The sequence below is a fragment of the Apaloderma vittatum genome, unplaced genomic scaffold (assembly GCF_000703405.1).
Source record: "Apaloderma vittatum isolate BGI_N311 unplaced genomic scaffold, ASM70340v1 scaffold13480, whole genome shotgun sequence".
Classification (NCBI taxonomy): Eukaryota; Metazoa; Chordata; class Aves; order Trogoniformes; family Trogonidae; genus Apaloderma; species Apaloderma vittatum.
Window position 1 is genome coordinate 4,978 of NW_009695107.1, and position 15,528 is coordinate 20,505.

A 15,528-nucleotide genomic window follows, 5' to 3' on the forward strand; every position below is an offset into this window, starting at 1 on the left:
AGAAGAGAAGTTCTTCCTGGTATCTAATCTAAATCTACTCTCTTTCAGTTTGAAGCCATTGTCCTATCATTACACTCTGGAAAGCCGCTATAAGGTCTTCCCAGCACATTCTCTTCTCCAGGCTGAACAGCCCCAACTCTCTCAGCGTGTCCTTGTAGGGCAGGTGCTCCAACTCCCTGATCAACTTCATGTCCCTCATCTGGACTTACTCAAGCAGGTCCATCCCTTACTTATTCTGGTGTCCCCAGAGCTGGAATAACATATAATCAGTCTCAGTGTGATAGTTTAAACAAAGTTGTCAATTAAGATTTTAGAACTGAATTTATTTTTATTTTTATTTCAGGATGGCTTGAATTCGTTGGTCCTTGATCTGGATTATCCAGCGCTGAGGAAGAACAAGAACATCGATAATTTCTTAAATAGATGTAAGTTGCATGTGGCCCTTAAACAATGACATTGTTGAGTTCTTAGCCATAAGAAGCTGAGTGGTCAGAAATGCATTGCTGATTTTCATTTTATTGACTTTTGTAAGTCTGAGCTTCCATATTCAGAAGACTTTGGAGAACCATGTATTACAAAGAAGTTTCATTTTGAGGAGTCGTCGTGCTGCTGAAAATATGATGGAAAATACCAGCGGTAGATCGTAATTTTTCCAACTGCATTTGGGAAAATCCTTTAATGTTATTTTTTTATCTTAAATGTGCACAGTGACATAATTTGCAAAGCATGCTCCAGTTATTATTCTTTAGGAATTAATTCCTCACAATGTCAACATTGTACATATGGTCTTATTTAATCCAACAGAGAAACATTCTATTGAGTTTTAAAACTAGGTTATTGTACCTTAAAATCTGCTGGTGCGTTTTTGAATCTTCATATAAACATTTGTGATTATTCTCCTGGAATCACAGAATGCTGGGATTGGAAGGGACCTCTAGAGATCATCTAGTCCAGCCCCCCTGCCAGAGCAGGATCACCTACAGTAGGTCACACAGGAACACATCCAGGTGGGTTTTGAATGTCTCCAGAGAAGGAGACTCCACAACCTCCCTGGGCAGCCTGTGCCAGGGCTTTGTCACCCTCACAGGGAAAAAGTTTCCCTAATGTTTTTGTGGAACCTCCTATGCTCCAGCTTGTACCCATTGCCCCTTGTCCTGTCATTGGACATCACTGAGAAGAGCCTGGCTCTGTTCTCCTGACACTCCCCCTTGACATATTTATAAACATTAATGAGTTCACCCCTCAGCCTCCTCTTCTCCAAGCTAAAGAGACCCAGCTCCTTCAGCCTTTCCTCGTAAGGGAGATGTTCCACTCCCTTCACCATCTTTGTGGCTCTGGACTGGACTCTCTCAGCAGTTCCCTGTCTCTCTTGAGCTGAGGGGCCCAGAACTGGACACAATATTCCAGATGTGGCCTCACCAGGGCAGAGCAGAGGGGCAGGAGGACCTCTCTCGACCCACTAGCTACTCCCCTTCTAATCCACCCCAGGATGCCATTGGCCTTCTTGGCCACGAGGGCACATTGCTGGCTCATGGTCTTCCTGCTTTCCACCAGCAATTAATTGTAGACAGAATCTTGGAGTTGATTGAGCATGTGAAAATGAAGACTGTTACATCAGAGTAGCAGTATTTTTGTCCTTTTAAAGTATTTTCTCACCATGCATATAAACAGGTTTTTTTTTTTGCTGGTAAAAATAGTAGATTATTTGCTTTAAAATGTAAGTTGCGATGAGTAAGCGTCCTTTGAACAACTGTGTTTTGTAGTGAGCTTACTTTGAGATATGTATTTTTTTTAAAAAACCCCTCAACTTTTCTATTGCATATGGGGTTACTCCTGGTGCACTTTTATCAGCAGCTCCTCTCTTGAATCCTTGCTGCTAAGAGCTATGTGTGTCTGCCCTCCATTGCTCTGAGGCTGCTGTTAATATACTTTCATGCCCCTGAGGTAAACTGGCTGGTGTAGTCATTTTTGGGGAGTTCTCATGTTTGGAATTCAGTGCCCCACCATAGGGCTAGCAGAGCCCCATAGCTGGACGTACAACTTCGCAGTTGCCAGTAAAGTCTCATTTGGAGAATTCACTGAATAGATAAGAAAGGACAGATTAGGAAGGAGAGGCACACCTTGGGGTTTTTCTGACTTCAAAGGAATTCTCGCAGTCATTTATGAAAGGGTCAGGAATGCATTTTCAGTAATTTTGTTACCTGCAAATGTGCATTGTATCTGTGATGGGGGGGAAAAGCTCAGTCTACAGCAAGTATAAAAAATGAAGTAAATTGTGTTTATGAGCCGTTCAGATTCGTTTTACATTACAATACTATTTTTGCAGTTGGACAAAATTGGAAACCTTTTTCTAATCAGGAGACCAGTATCTTCTGCCAATTAAAAATAACTATTTTTAACCTTCGGACAGTTTAATCTTCGAATGAGCTTTTTTGTTGTTTTTTTTCTGCAGCCCCTGATTTCTTGCTATTTGTCTTCCCTTTTCTGAAGTCTGTTGCTCCTACCCTAGGTACTCTCCCATTGTTGTAGTAAATATTATTAAGCATCTGACAGAGCCTGCAGGCTGCCAGCAGCGGCCGAAACTCAAAAATATACTTTTGTTCACAATTTATTACTGCCTTTTTTTAAAAAAAAAAAAATCATCTGACAGTTTAGAGTTTAAACAGCCAGTTATTAGTTAAAGAAAATACTGAGATATGTTACAAAAAAATTTGTGGTAGCTAGTTAAAAGTTTTCTGGTGTGCACTTCATCCTTATCTGTTGAACTTCAAAAAAAAAAAGCATCAAGAGCTGACTATTTTTTGCTCACACACTGTGAAGCTGTGCGTCTCTTAAGATTCTCCTGTTTCCATACTGCCTGGAAGAGAATGAAAAATAGTGCTGCCTATCTTCTGTAATTTATGAGTCTTTTTTTCTTTAAACATCCTTCTGAAATGAGAATTTTGTAAACCTTGATGCTGGCAATATTTTGGCACTGCAGCTGAAAGAATCAGTCCTGTAACAGTGATTTGTTTCAGAGTCTGTTCCGACACAGGTATTTCTGTGGTTTGTTACAAACCAGACTGGAGAGCTGAACAGAATTACTGGAAAGAGCTGGGTGGTTGGTTGGTTTTTGTTAAAATTAGTCAGTTCCAAAGATAAGCAAAGACCAATTTCTGATTTTCATTTTGCTTTGCTGATACTCGTGCCAGCGCAAAGGGAGCTGCTCGGGTGCAAGAAAAAACCAGCGTGGGTTGGTATTGGCATTGCTGTTTTATGTTTTTTAAAGTGCTGAACCCATAGCTGGCGTCCTTTTGGAAAGTGTTCTGAGGGTAGCAAGTACCAGTGGAAAGGAAGAGCTTACACGTGCTTGCTGAAGCTTCTCGCTACCTTGGGCTCGGAAGAAGAGCTGGGAATTGTATGAAGAATTTATGGACCAGCAAGCGGTTACTCTCTTAGGTTAGGGAACAGCGAGTTCTTGTCTCTTCCGTTTTTTCTCGGCATCTGAAGAGCTCTGTAGCAAAAGCCTAAATGAGAATTACTGTCAAAAGGTTCTGACAGACTCTGCTGAGCGCTCTGTGCCAGGAGCTTGGCGCCTTGTCCCTCCTGGAGGTGTCCTGAGGCAACCGCGGGGAGGTGGCGGGGCCGGCGTGGGAGGTAGCGCTCTGCGGTGCAAAGTGAAGCGGCTGAGGCAGAGTGATTGCTTACGATCGTTTTAATCCCTCTTACACAAACCTTCCAAAAATTGTGGAAAACGCAGCAATAGTCATCACCCTTTCAGTCAATTTAATCACTTAATGCTGCCACAATAACACTTTGAGAAGGAATTTTATTTTTCCCAGGGGTTTGAATACACCCTACTTCAGACCTATTGCAAGTCATTACCAATGAGGTTAATGTTTTCTTAATAGTTTATTTCAATTTAAAAATGAAATAACTTGTGTCTCAGCTGAGACATCAGTTGATATTCAGCTCAACTCGTTGTTTCAAGCTGAAACTCAAATGTTTTAACTCATTTCACAAAGCTACAATTTCTTACTTGCCAGTACTATAGGAGTTGGGTATATCCTGGTTCTGTGACCACTTTGCAGAAGCAGCCTCTTCACGTGTTCAATATAGCAAGAAATTTTTTCATTACCTGCTTTCTTTTACCATTCTAATTTCTTACCACTTCCTCTAAGGCACTGAGACAAAGTAAGGTACGCATTTATTGTTAGATGCACAGAAGTGTCTCCTGTAATACAAGCATTCCTTTTCAGTCTTCTGTATTGCTTTAGTCAGCTGTTTGGATTCTGGCTAAATTGCTGGATTTTCGGAGCATGCGCCGGACAGGAAAGCATAACGTAGTATTTAATTCCCCAAACAATGAGAGGAATCTCTTAGTGCTCTGAGAGCAAAAACTAGCTTGTTTAGATTAGGAAAGAAGCTTGAGCTTTCCAGTATGAGCTTGGTTTAACAAATCTTTCCTGGTCTTTTCCTTTTCTGTCATCTAGACTATGACAACAGGTTGAGTAAATTCTTCCAGGTCATTTTTTCAGCCATCTGAGATTTGCCAAGTGTTGAATCATGTCTTAGTGTCTTGTGCCTTTTTTGGTGAGCTCCAGTGCAGGTACTACGTAGCCTGTTAGCTGATTTAACTTCTGGGAACAGAAAGTTGAGTAATTAAGCAACAGTTTTAAGTAACAGTTCATAGAATCATAGAATGGCCTAAGCTGGAAGGGACCTTAGAGATCATTTTAATCCAGCCTCCCTGTCACCAGGGACGCCACCTCTCGACTAGATCAGGAAACACATGGGGACCAAACAGGAATCGAAACCGCGTATTCGGTGTTGTTAGCGCCACACTCAACTGACTGAGCTAACCAGCCCCCTTAAATGTCTGTAATCATTTATAGTCTTATCTTCAGGAATAGGAGGGCATGAAGAATGGATTTTGAGGAAGTCCAAGCAGCCACACAGCGAGTTGGTCCATCCACAGGTGCAGTACAATCCAGAAACCTTGACTTCCTAAATGGATCAGTGACTTTCTGTGCATTATCCAGCAAAACAAAAAACACTCAAAAATGGGAAACTTCTATTGTTAAAATGATTTGTTTATGTTTTGGAGCTTGGCAGACTTCTAGAGTGTAATGGCAGTGGATGTATTTGCGGTAGAAGGAACTTCTAGTACAGGTGTGTCACTCAGGTAGCGGCTTTTTTAACCCACTGAATAAACTCCAGGGGAAGTTGCTTTTGCCATTTTCCTCTGCAGGCAGACACTAGTTTTATCTGTTAAGACTGACTTCTTGCAAAAGTAACAGACCTGGTTCCTTCCGTTAGGTTTGTTTTGTCTCCTGAAGTTGCTGAGCCATGTGCCAGCCGTGCAGTCCCCGACAGAAACGTGTTACCTGCTGTGCTGTCAGTGCCTGTCGCGACTGACTCTCTGTGCTCCTTACTTCCCGTCAGTGACACAAGGGAAATGTCCGGTGCCAAGGAGAACCTTAGAAATTTAGTGCACTGTAGCACTTCCATTGAGTGAATTTACTAATTGCCGTGCTGGTTTTCTCTTGACTTCATTAAGGGCAGTCCTTGCCAGGTCTTTGCAGTCGCCTTGGCAGGCTGGGCTGCGGTTCTGCTCTTAATGATATTGTTCTGGTAAGAGCAGTGGTGGGAGAGGTATCAAATAAGCAACTTTTCCCAAGCAGAGCATGAATTAGAGCCACAGTGTTTAAGAAAGAATGTCTTAGATGTATAAACAAGTTACATGTCGGTGTTATTAACCACTTTTCCATTTGGGTACTTGGAAGGTGCAAAGCAATTCAGTCCTGCCATCAAGCTGACTTTTGTTAAGTCAGGACGTGTCCTCTGCGGGTCAGACGACTGCTGCTTTCTGTTTCCCTCCCTTCTCCTCCTTGCGTCTATGCAAGACAGAGTACTTCTTGTGTCCCACTTTCTTTTCTCTGCAGGAGGAGGTGCTAGCCTGCCTGAAGGTACGCTTCCTAGTTTCTGCTGCTTCTGCAAGGTCTCCAGCAGCTTCTTGTTCCTCACACACCTTTGACCAGATATTATGTATGCACCCCTAATTACTTCAGCCTTTCTGTTGTGCTTTTTTGTTTGGTTTTGGGCGGGTGTGGGATTGCAGCACTTCCTGGCTGTATTTCATTTTAACTTCTGGCCAGCCTTTTGCCTAGGGCAGCGACTTTTGACTTAATGTACTCCGTAACAGCCCTCATCGAGGGACTTTGTCTGGTCTGTGGGGTAAAGTTGCACTCCGTTGCATTTTTATTTCTCACATATATGTACACCCCAGAACTGCCTGATAAATGTTCTTTTTAACTTTTAAGAAAATAACAAGGATATGAACTTTTTTTTCCCCCTCCTTAGAGAGCAGAAAAGCTCTTATTTCTCATCCTCCCCACCCCCACTTTACTCTTCTAGTCAGGTATTTATTCTGTTTGCGCAAGCACTTGTAACCTTCTGCCACATTCTTGCTGCCAGCTGTCAGTGACTGAGCCAAACTCTGCCCTTTTGGAAAGTGAAGCTTCATTTGTTTAAATGTTACAGTGTCATTTTCGGATAGTAAATCAAAAGCTGTCTTTAAACACTCTTGCTATCCAGCATTCCTCTTCCTTCCTGTGTTAAAGAAGAAACTTGAGTCATAGGTGATGATATTCTCACTTTTTAGGACTTCTTCTCAAATGTCACAATATTTTTTTATATATGATTTCATCATATTCTGGGGCTGGGGAGTCCATCTGATGTTTTCCTTTAAACCTAACGTTTTTCTTCTCCTGGGTTTTCTTCCTGTTGCAAATTCATGAGGCAGTAAGATGCAATCTGTGGTGTCTGTATATAGATACAACAAATGTACAAACTTATCTGTGTGAAACCTTCTGAAAATTCCATCCTCTGCTAGAGGGATAGTATTGAATTAGGTGTTGTTATGTAATACATGAACTAAATCATATGATCCAGCATGTCACAATTACAGAATCACAGAATCATCCAGGTTGGAAAAGACCCTTGGAATCATCGAGTCCAACCATTGACCCTACTTACAAGTTCACCCCTAGACCACGTCACGCAACACCACATCCAAGCGATGCTTAAACACATCCAGGGATGGCGACTCAACCACCTCCCTGGGCAGCCTGTTCCAATATCCCACAACTCTCCGTGAAGAACTTCTTCCTAGTGTCTAGTCTGAACCTACCTTGTTTAAGCTTGAAGCCATTCCCTCTAGTTCTGTCACTAATTACCTGAGACAAGAGACCAGCACCAACCTCTCCACAATGTCCTTTCAGGTAGTTGTAGAGAGTCATGAGTTGTAGAGAGTGCCAACGTTCCTTTGGGATTTCTCTGAACTTGCCTTCTTGGAGCCTGGTTTTTGTTTCAGGTTAGTTCAATGCTTTCATTATCTGTTCCGTATCTGGTAAATTCTGTGACAAAATAGACAATCCATCTGTATAACTGATAAAACCACAAAACCTGCACCCCTAGATGGAAATTATTAATTTTAACTAAGATTATTAAATCTCAGTTAAAGGTTAAAGTTGTCAGGAGGAGCGACCCTATTGCTCTCTGTACCTTTCTGAGGAGGGGAAGTGGGGCAGGAGGTGCTGAGCTCTTCTCCCTGGCATCCAGTGAGAGCACTCATGGGGATGGTTCAAAGCAGTGCCAGGAAAGGTTTACGCTGGACATTGGGAAGCATTTCTTTACCAAGAGGGCAGTGAAACACTGGAACAGGCTTCTTAGAGAGGTGTTTGATGCCACTAACCTGTCAGTATTTAAAAGGCATTTGAGTGATGCCCTTAATAACGTGCTTTAACTTTACATCAGCCCTAAATTGGTCGGGCAGTTGGACTAGGTGATTCTTGTAGATCTCTTCCAACTGAAATATTCTATTCTATCTCTGATTCTATTCTATTCTATTCTATTCTGTTCTGTTCTGTTCATCTTTTAGTAGAGCAAGTAGGATTTCTCCATTCTCAGCATTTCACAGGGGTGATAAAACCGGTAACTCCTCCACTGGTGTCTCATCGGCTTATTTTATATACTTTGGGGTTTTTTAGAGCTTAACTGCAGTGTTTAATACTTAAACAGTGTTGCTGGAGCTGTATGAATACTGTTTATAATTTCCATGTTACATTTTGAACACAGATATATTCCTGTGAATTTCTGACCAATAATGGAGCTATGTAAAACTACACCCTGTTCTTTCAGCAAGTTTAAATCCCTGCCATATCAACTCACACATCTGAAAACATTTGAAACATCTCAGAAACATTTGAAAATGAATTTATTTATAAATTCATGTGACTTCCTCTCCTTCATGAGATGTAACATTGTGTTCAAACGTGCAGTTGTGCATTCCCTCTGATTTAGTATTTGCTGATACTCCTTCTTTACTGCTGCTTCCTCGGAATTTGCATTTGTCCTCCTTGTCTTGTGCCAGAGCTTCTAATCTGTGATTAAATAAGTTTCCAAGCACAATCTTCCCTTTTTAGACTGCAAAATTAGTTTACATCATGAATGAAATAATAAAGTTGGTGTGGATGTAGCACTGTTGCTGTCCTACACTTCCTGTCTAAGTTTTCATGATTTGCTATGGAAAACAGCCTCAGAATTCTCTCAATTCCTTTTCCTGTTCACACTCTGGATTACTTCACAGTCTCACTAGTACACTGAGTGTAGCAGATTTGTCTACTTTCGAGATTTTAGTTATTTCTGTCCCTACAACTTCACTAGCAGACTCTCTTGTTCATTATTAACTTTTTTTTTATTCCTTTAAATCTCTCCTCTACCCCCTCACACCTAATCTTTTCCTCAGAAGAAGAAATTTTTAGTTACATTTTTGTGTTCCATGGGTTAGGGAAGGACCTCTGGAGGTTAATTGGACCAGCTCTCTGCTCAAAGCCGAACCTGTTTTGATGTTAGATCCCATTGCTTAGGTCCTTGTGCAGTTTAATTTTGAAAATTTCCAAAGACAGAGGTTTTGCAGTTCCACTGGACAGTCTGCTCCATTCCTTAATTCTAGAGAGTTCCAACTTGTCTGTTGCCTCTTCTCCTTTCACTTCGCACCTCTTAGAAGTAAAACCTCTTTTTAACTTACGTTGAGGCCAACCTTTTAGACTTCCGTAAGCTGAACAATTGCGGTTCTCTCAGCTTCTCTATGAGCATCATGTGGCTGCACCCTCTAAGCATCTTGATAGCCTTCCATTAAGGTAGGGAATATTTTTGATATTTTTCTTGCACTGAGGAGCCCAAAACTAAGCCTAGATCTCAGATGTGGACCTAAAAGTGACAGACAGAGGGGGAAAAGTCACTTCCCTCAAATTACTGCCTTATATGCAGTCAGTGTAAAGGCTTGCTGCTCATTCCCCTTTGTTCATCTTGTTGTCCACTGGGGCTCTCAGGTTGTCTTAAGGTGCCTTCTAGCTGGTGAGTGCCACCCTGTACTGTTGTGTGGTGGTGCTCTTAGCTACAGGACTCTGCATTTGCCTTTGTTGAACTTTGTGAGGTTCCCCTCAGCTCATTTGCCCAACTTTGAACCACTGACCATGATGACTCCAGCAAGTTTTCCAGCCATCGTGTAATTTCTCTTTTCAATCCCTGTCAACTTGGTTTGGCTACAAAGATACTTTGTATTGAAAGTTATGCTACAGTCAGGGGGAGGAGGTTTGTACTGCTCTTCTCTTGTCCACCAAGAGAGACATCTTATCATGAAGGGCAGTCAGGTCCTTTTTAGATCCATTGTGGCTGTCCCCAGCCTCTCTTGTCCATCAAGTGCTTGGAAGTGGATTCCAGAAGGACTTGCGCCACGAACATTGTGTGTAGCGAGGTTAGGCTGCTGTTCTAGCTTGTAGCTTTCTCGATTCTCTTTGTTGCCCTTCTAGCACACAGACGTGACATTTGCCCTCTACCAGTCATTGGGAGCCTCCCCAATTTGCCATGACCCCTGAAAGGTGATAGAGAGCAGCCTGGTGATGGTGTTGACTGGCTCCTTCAGCACACTCGGATGGATCCTGTGTTGTCTAGCGCCCTGCGTATGTCAGGTTTGCTGTATTGGGCCTTAACTCTGAATTCCTGTACTTCACCGCCCCTCACTGCTGTTAGCTTTGGGGAGCAGGGAGGTTTGTGTTCAGAGCTTGAGTGAAGTCTGAGGTAAAAAAGGCATCGAGTACCTTGATCTTCTCCATGTCCTTTGGCCTTAGGTCTCCTACCCCACTGAGAGCATTGGGACCACACTGAATCCTGCATTTTGGTCACGGCAACCCCACGCAACGCTACAGCCTTGGGGAAGGGTGGCTGGAAGGCTGTACGGCAGAAAAGGACCTGGGTGTTCTAATTGACAGCCGACTGAATATGAGCCAGCAGTGTGCCCAGGTGGCCAAGAAGGCCAACGGCATCCTGGCTTGTATTAGAAATTTTGTGACCAGCAGAAGGGAGGTGATTGTCCCTCTGTACTCAGCACTGGTGAGGCCGCACCTTGAGCATTGTGTTCAGTTTTGGTCACCTCAGTATAGGAGAGATCTCGAGGCGTTGGAGCGAGTGCAGAGGAGGGCAACAAAGCTGGTGAAGGGCCTGGAGAACAGGCCTTATGAGGAGCGATTGAGGGAGCTGGGTCTGTTCAGTTGGACAAAGAGGAGGCTGAGGGGGGATCTCATCATGCTCTACAGTTACTTGAAAGGACATTGTAGAGAGGTTGGTGCTGGTCTCTTCTCACAGGTAATTAGGGACAGAACCAGGGGGGATGGTTTCAAGTTGCAACAGGGCAGGTTTAGGCTGGACATTAGGAAGAAATTCTTCACAGAAAGAGTGGTCAGACACTGGAATAGACTGCCTAGGGAGGTGGTTGAGTCGCCATCCCTGGATGTGTTCAAGTGTCGTTTAGATGGGGTGTTGGGTGATATGGTTTAGGGGTGAACTTGTAGTGTAGGATTAATGGTTGGACTCAGTGACACCAAGGGTCCTTTCCAACCTGAGTTGTTCTATGGTTCTACGACCACGTTTGACTTATTCTTTTATTGCCAGTGTATTCATAAAGGCTCTCGTTTCCCTTCATAACCCTGGTGAGTTTCAGTTCCAGCTGAGCTTGACTTTTCTATTTGCATCCTTGCATGCCTGGGAGATTAATGCCGATTCCTGCTTCCATGGGATCAGCCACCCAGAAGTTCTTCACTTCTTGTGCTTGAGTTGCAGCACAGGTTGCCCATTCAGCCAGACCAGGTCCCTGCCGTGCTCAATTTCTAGCTAACTAGAACAGAGACTATTCGTGTGCTGGGAACATGTTGACTTTGAAGATCAGCCCACACTTTTACTCTCCACAGCAGCTCACCATGGGAACCTAACTCTGGGTTCCCTGAACAAGCTAAGGTCCAAAATCTGGTATTTTCATTCCTTGGTTCTCTCAGAGCCTTAAATTCCACCATCTCACAGTTGCTTTGGCCAAGGCTGCCACAGACTTTGTCATCCCTGACCAGTTCTTTCGTATTTGTGAGGGATGTGAGTGCATCCCTGATTGGGGTTGTTGCTCACCTGGGTCAAAAGAAATATTCTTGATGGTCACACATCTCCTGGATTGCCTGGAGCCTGCCAGGTTGTTCTTCATGAGTATGTAGGAGTCGTTCAACTATTTACTAGATGTTTGTAATCATTAACTCTCCACTGACAATGTCGTCTTTAATGTCATACTGAATTAACTGTATCTCTGATCCTTCTTTTCCACTTACTCCAGTCTGAGATCCCCTTCAGTGCCTTTCTTGGGATCAAATTCCAGTCTTTGATTCTAAATATGGATCTCACAATGTACACCTGTAATCCTGTCTGAGTGTAAGCATCCACAGCTTCTCATGCAATTTCATGCTCTTCCCTGGTAGAGTTCTTGCTCCAGCCAACTTGTTTTCTTCTTCTGCTAAGCTTCATAGGGACAGTGTTGCAGCTTGTCGCACTTCAGGAGGATTACCTCCAGTCTTATGGATTCCATTCTTTGCTCCTATTGTCTTTTGCCTTTGTGATGAGAGTAAATTTTGTAAATGCATTTAGCCAGGAGTCCATTCACTAGCCTGCTACATTTACAAATTTATAGAGTCTAGGACTTCGCATAGTTTCAGAATTTGCCAGAGGACAGAATTTCACTGATTTCCCCTACAGATTCCCATAACTCCCAACAGGAAAACACTGGAAGGCAGAGCTTACCTGGAGAATATTGCACAGAGGACACTTGAACAGAGCGTTGTAGACCTAATTTTCAAAAGTATAGAACTACACGTGCAGCGGACACTGAAAAGCATTTTGAGATGGCCAGTGGTCACACAGACGTGCATGAACTCGAATTAATATTTCGGATGGAACGAGCAGATTTGGTCATGGCCTTGCATGATCTGAAGCTGCACAAGAAGGTTGCCGAGTCGTGTTGCTCACTGGTTGCTGCTTGGGGCGCGAAGGAGCAGGTTGCACCTGCCAGGCTTCTGTGGGTGCCGCATACGTGACCCTGCTGCCTTATCGGTGCAGTGCCAGTGGGTCCTGGCAGCACAGCAGGTGGCCATGAATAATTGTCTGGAAATTGAAGATAGGCGCCTCTGGTTCTTTTCATTACCAGAGTCTTCCTGTAAGCTTGTGAATGATTATTAGAGGTGTGAAATGAGTCAGCAAAAGACATTTCAGCTGTTACGGCTAAAGGTGGACGATTAATGGTTTCCAAACAATAATTAATAATGAGTGCAGATTTAAAGAAATACCAAGAAGACTCTAAACATTTAAATAAAAATAGCCTATTTTGACTCAAAAAATGTTAGAGAAAGTTCTTGTGTACTGTTAATACATAGATTATCCCAATTTTTATTGGATTTGTTTTAGATGAGAAGATTGTGGAAAAAATCCGAGCTTTACAAATGAAGGCTGAAGACTATGATGTTGTTAAGGTGAAAGGCTTTTGGAGAAGTGCAACTGGTAAGAATGGAATGATTTAATGATTAAACACATTTACAGCTCTAGCCAAAATCTTCCTCAGTCTTGCACGCTTTATATCCAAAATTGCAGTCTTATAACGAGTGTTATTCGCGTTGTGCCATGACGTTATTTCTATGTGTAGTAAACAGTACAACCAAGTTTAAAACATGATGGATTGTTAGGAGAGGACGTGGGAAACAGTTTGCTGTCCTTTGACCAAAATGGAAAAGGCAATTCATGGCAATTCTAAGTTGGTTTTTTTTTTTTTTTTGGCCACAAGCATCGCTGTGTAATAGTATCTGAAACCTTTCTGTGAAAACACACGTTAACAGTGCAACAAAAAAAAATTGTTTTGCTCTTATAATTGTGGTTCTTGTATTGTATTTAACTGATATGCAAGATTTTTTAAGACTTAACATTCTCCACTGAACACTGTATCTTCTATAATATGTAATGTAAGAGTGAATTTGCTTTTTAAATTTATGTTGCAGAGAAATTGGTTTCTTTAGAAGTAATCAAAATATAAGTAGTAACTTAGTATTAGTCATACATAATCTGCTTTTCATTTCATTTAGATTTTTTTTTTTCTGGGCTTCCACATCATGCTGTGTGATAAATAGCCCCAAAATATAAGCCTACACATAAGATGGATTAATACGTTACTTCTGAAATAAGCTATGGATGTAAGTGTCAAATAGAACATGAGAATACAGACCCCAGGGGTAAGTTACCGTGAGCTAACAGGCAGCTGTGCTTCACCTGATCCATGATAATTTTCTGCATAAGCATTTCTAGAGGAACAGAGATGTGAAGCAAGTGAACAGAAAGGGGAGCAACTAATTTGCATCGGTTGAAGCTTGTTATTTTGTTACCAGAAGGTAACAAAAATCACCTCTTGACTTGTGCCTTTTGGCACAGAACGGAGGTTTTACTGTTCGGTGCTAATTTTGCACTAGGAAGCTGGCAAAATCACATTGTCTTGTCAAGTAAAGCAATTTTGAAAGATACAAAGGTATTTTGTAGGTTTGTTCAGGAATGTAGCAGAATCTTAGTTCCAAAGTGCTTATAGAAGGTGCACAGCATATAATGACTATCCATTTATAAATTTATTTGTATTTTATATATTAGTATTGACAAAATGGGTTGGAGAAAACCCTTGCGATTAGCCTAAGACCATTTGTGTGACTCAGGGGTAATTTGCAAATTTAGAAGTATTTCACATGGCAGTTAACAACATTTAATTAGCAATTTTTATTCATTTATGTCTCTTTTTAAGGCTACTTCATCAAAGTGTAGCAACATGAGAATTTAGCCCTGTCTTTCTTATGTCTTTCTGGGTCATTTGCACTTTGTTTTTATCCATAAAAAATTCTGAAATATGGAGAGGAGTATTTCCAAAGATCCTCATTCTTGAAAAAGACTTTAAAGAATTAATGTGTATCTTTATATGCTTTTATGTATTCAGGAGATAAAAAACAAACCCAGAACCTTCAGCAGGGCTTTACTGGCTTGAAAAAGGGCTGCTGCCGGGACCTGTGCAGGGAAGCAGTCTGCTCTTTCTCTTTTTACTGACAGTCATGTCAAATGATTTGTTTTAAAGTGTTGTGGTAGACATTGTTATCAGTATATATATCTACTTAAAGGAACTAGTAGAGACGTTCCTTTTTCATGCACTTGCATGGGCAGTCAGTGAAGAATTAAGTTGTTCAGAGTTCCTCGTCTGTTTGATGATGGAAAAAGAGAAGATCCCAGTAACAGAAGCCATGTTTATTTTTTGGGGTGTGTATTTGGCTGGCCAGGCAAACCCAATCCAGAGCATCACACTGATATTTGCTGGAAGCACGCAAGAGAATTGTATTTGTAATATGCTTTTAATATGCTTCAAAAATCAAAATACGTTGTTTTCTTAGGTATATTTGTAAGAACTTCGGGGTTTTTCTAAATAATTTTAACTTTCATTTTAACATTTAACTTCAAATATAAGTGCTTTGTTTTCACTTAGAATAGAAACTTTTTTTCTTAATTCACTGTCGTGTAATTTAAATTTCAAAGGAGAGATATTCTACAGTGTACATGCTGCAGTTAGGTAGTCTGAGGGGTCTGAAGACGAACTTCTCATTTACCTCATCATTGTAATGCAGTGGTAAAATGGGTAGTAACTTGGTCATATAATGATGGCTCTTTTTTTGTTGTTGTTATGGGTTGTGGGGTTTGCGGTTTTTTTATTTTAAACGAGCCCTTCAAGTCTCGAAGTAAAAAAAGCTCAAAGTCTTGAAGTAAAAAAAGGGAGCTTCTGTGTGTTCATATAGAGTTCTTCTGTACTTCAGGCCAATTTCTAAGAACGCTTTTTCTGGAATGCAAAAATATAAGTAGAAGTCACAGTGTTATACAGTCTTACAGCTAAAAAGCAGAGGGTTAACAAATACACCCACAGATAGGAACTAATATTAGCTGGTGATGAGGGCATACATACCTGGATTTTTTGCCTCACAAGGTATGATACAAGTTTAAACTATTGAGCTAGGCTATATCTATTTCTACTTCATTCAGAATGTTAACACCACAGTTGCAGATGATGGATTTGCAAGTAATCAAAATATTTTGCAACACATTCTGTGA

The 15,528-nt window shown here is 41.6% G+C and overlaps 1 protein-coding gene across 1 annotated transcript in view; it reads left to right on the top strand.

The window, feature by feature from the left end:
* Positions 1–349: 349 nt before the first annotated feature.
* Positions 350–15,528, top strand: part of ROCK2 (Rho-associated, coiled-coil containing protein kinase 2) — a 59,465-nt gene continuing 44,286 nt past the window's right edge. Inside the window, 3 exon segments of the mRNA XM_009870045.1 lie at positions 350–425; positions 12,817–12,889; positions 12,891–12,909. Of these exon segments, the coding sequence (XP_009868347.1) occupies positions 12,852–12,889; positions 12,891–12,909 (57 nt within the window). The 5' untranslated portion in view covers positions 350–425; positions 12,817–12,851.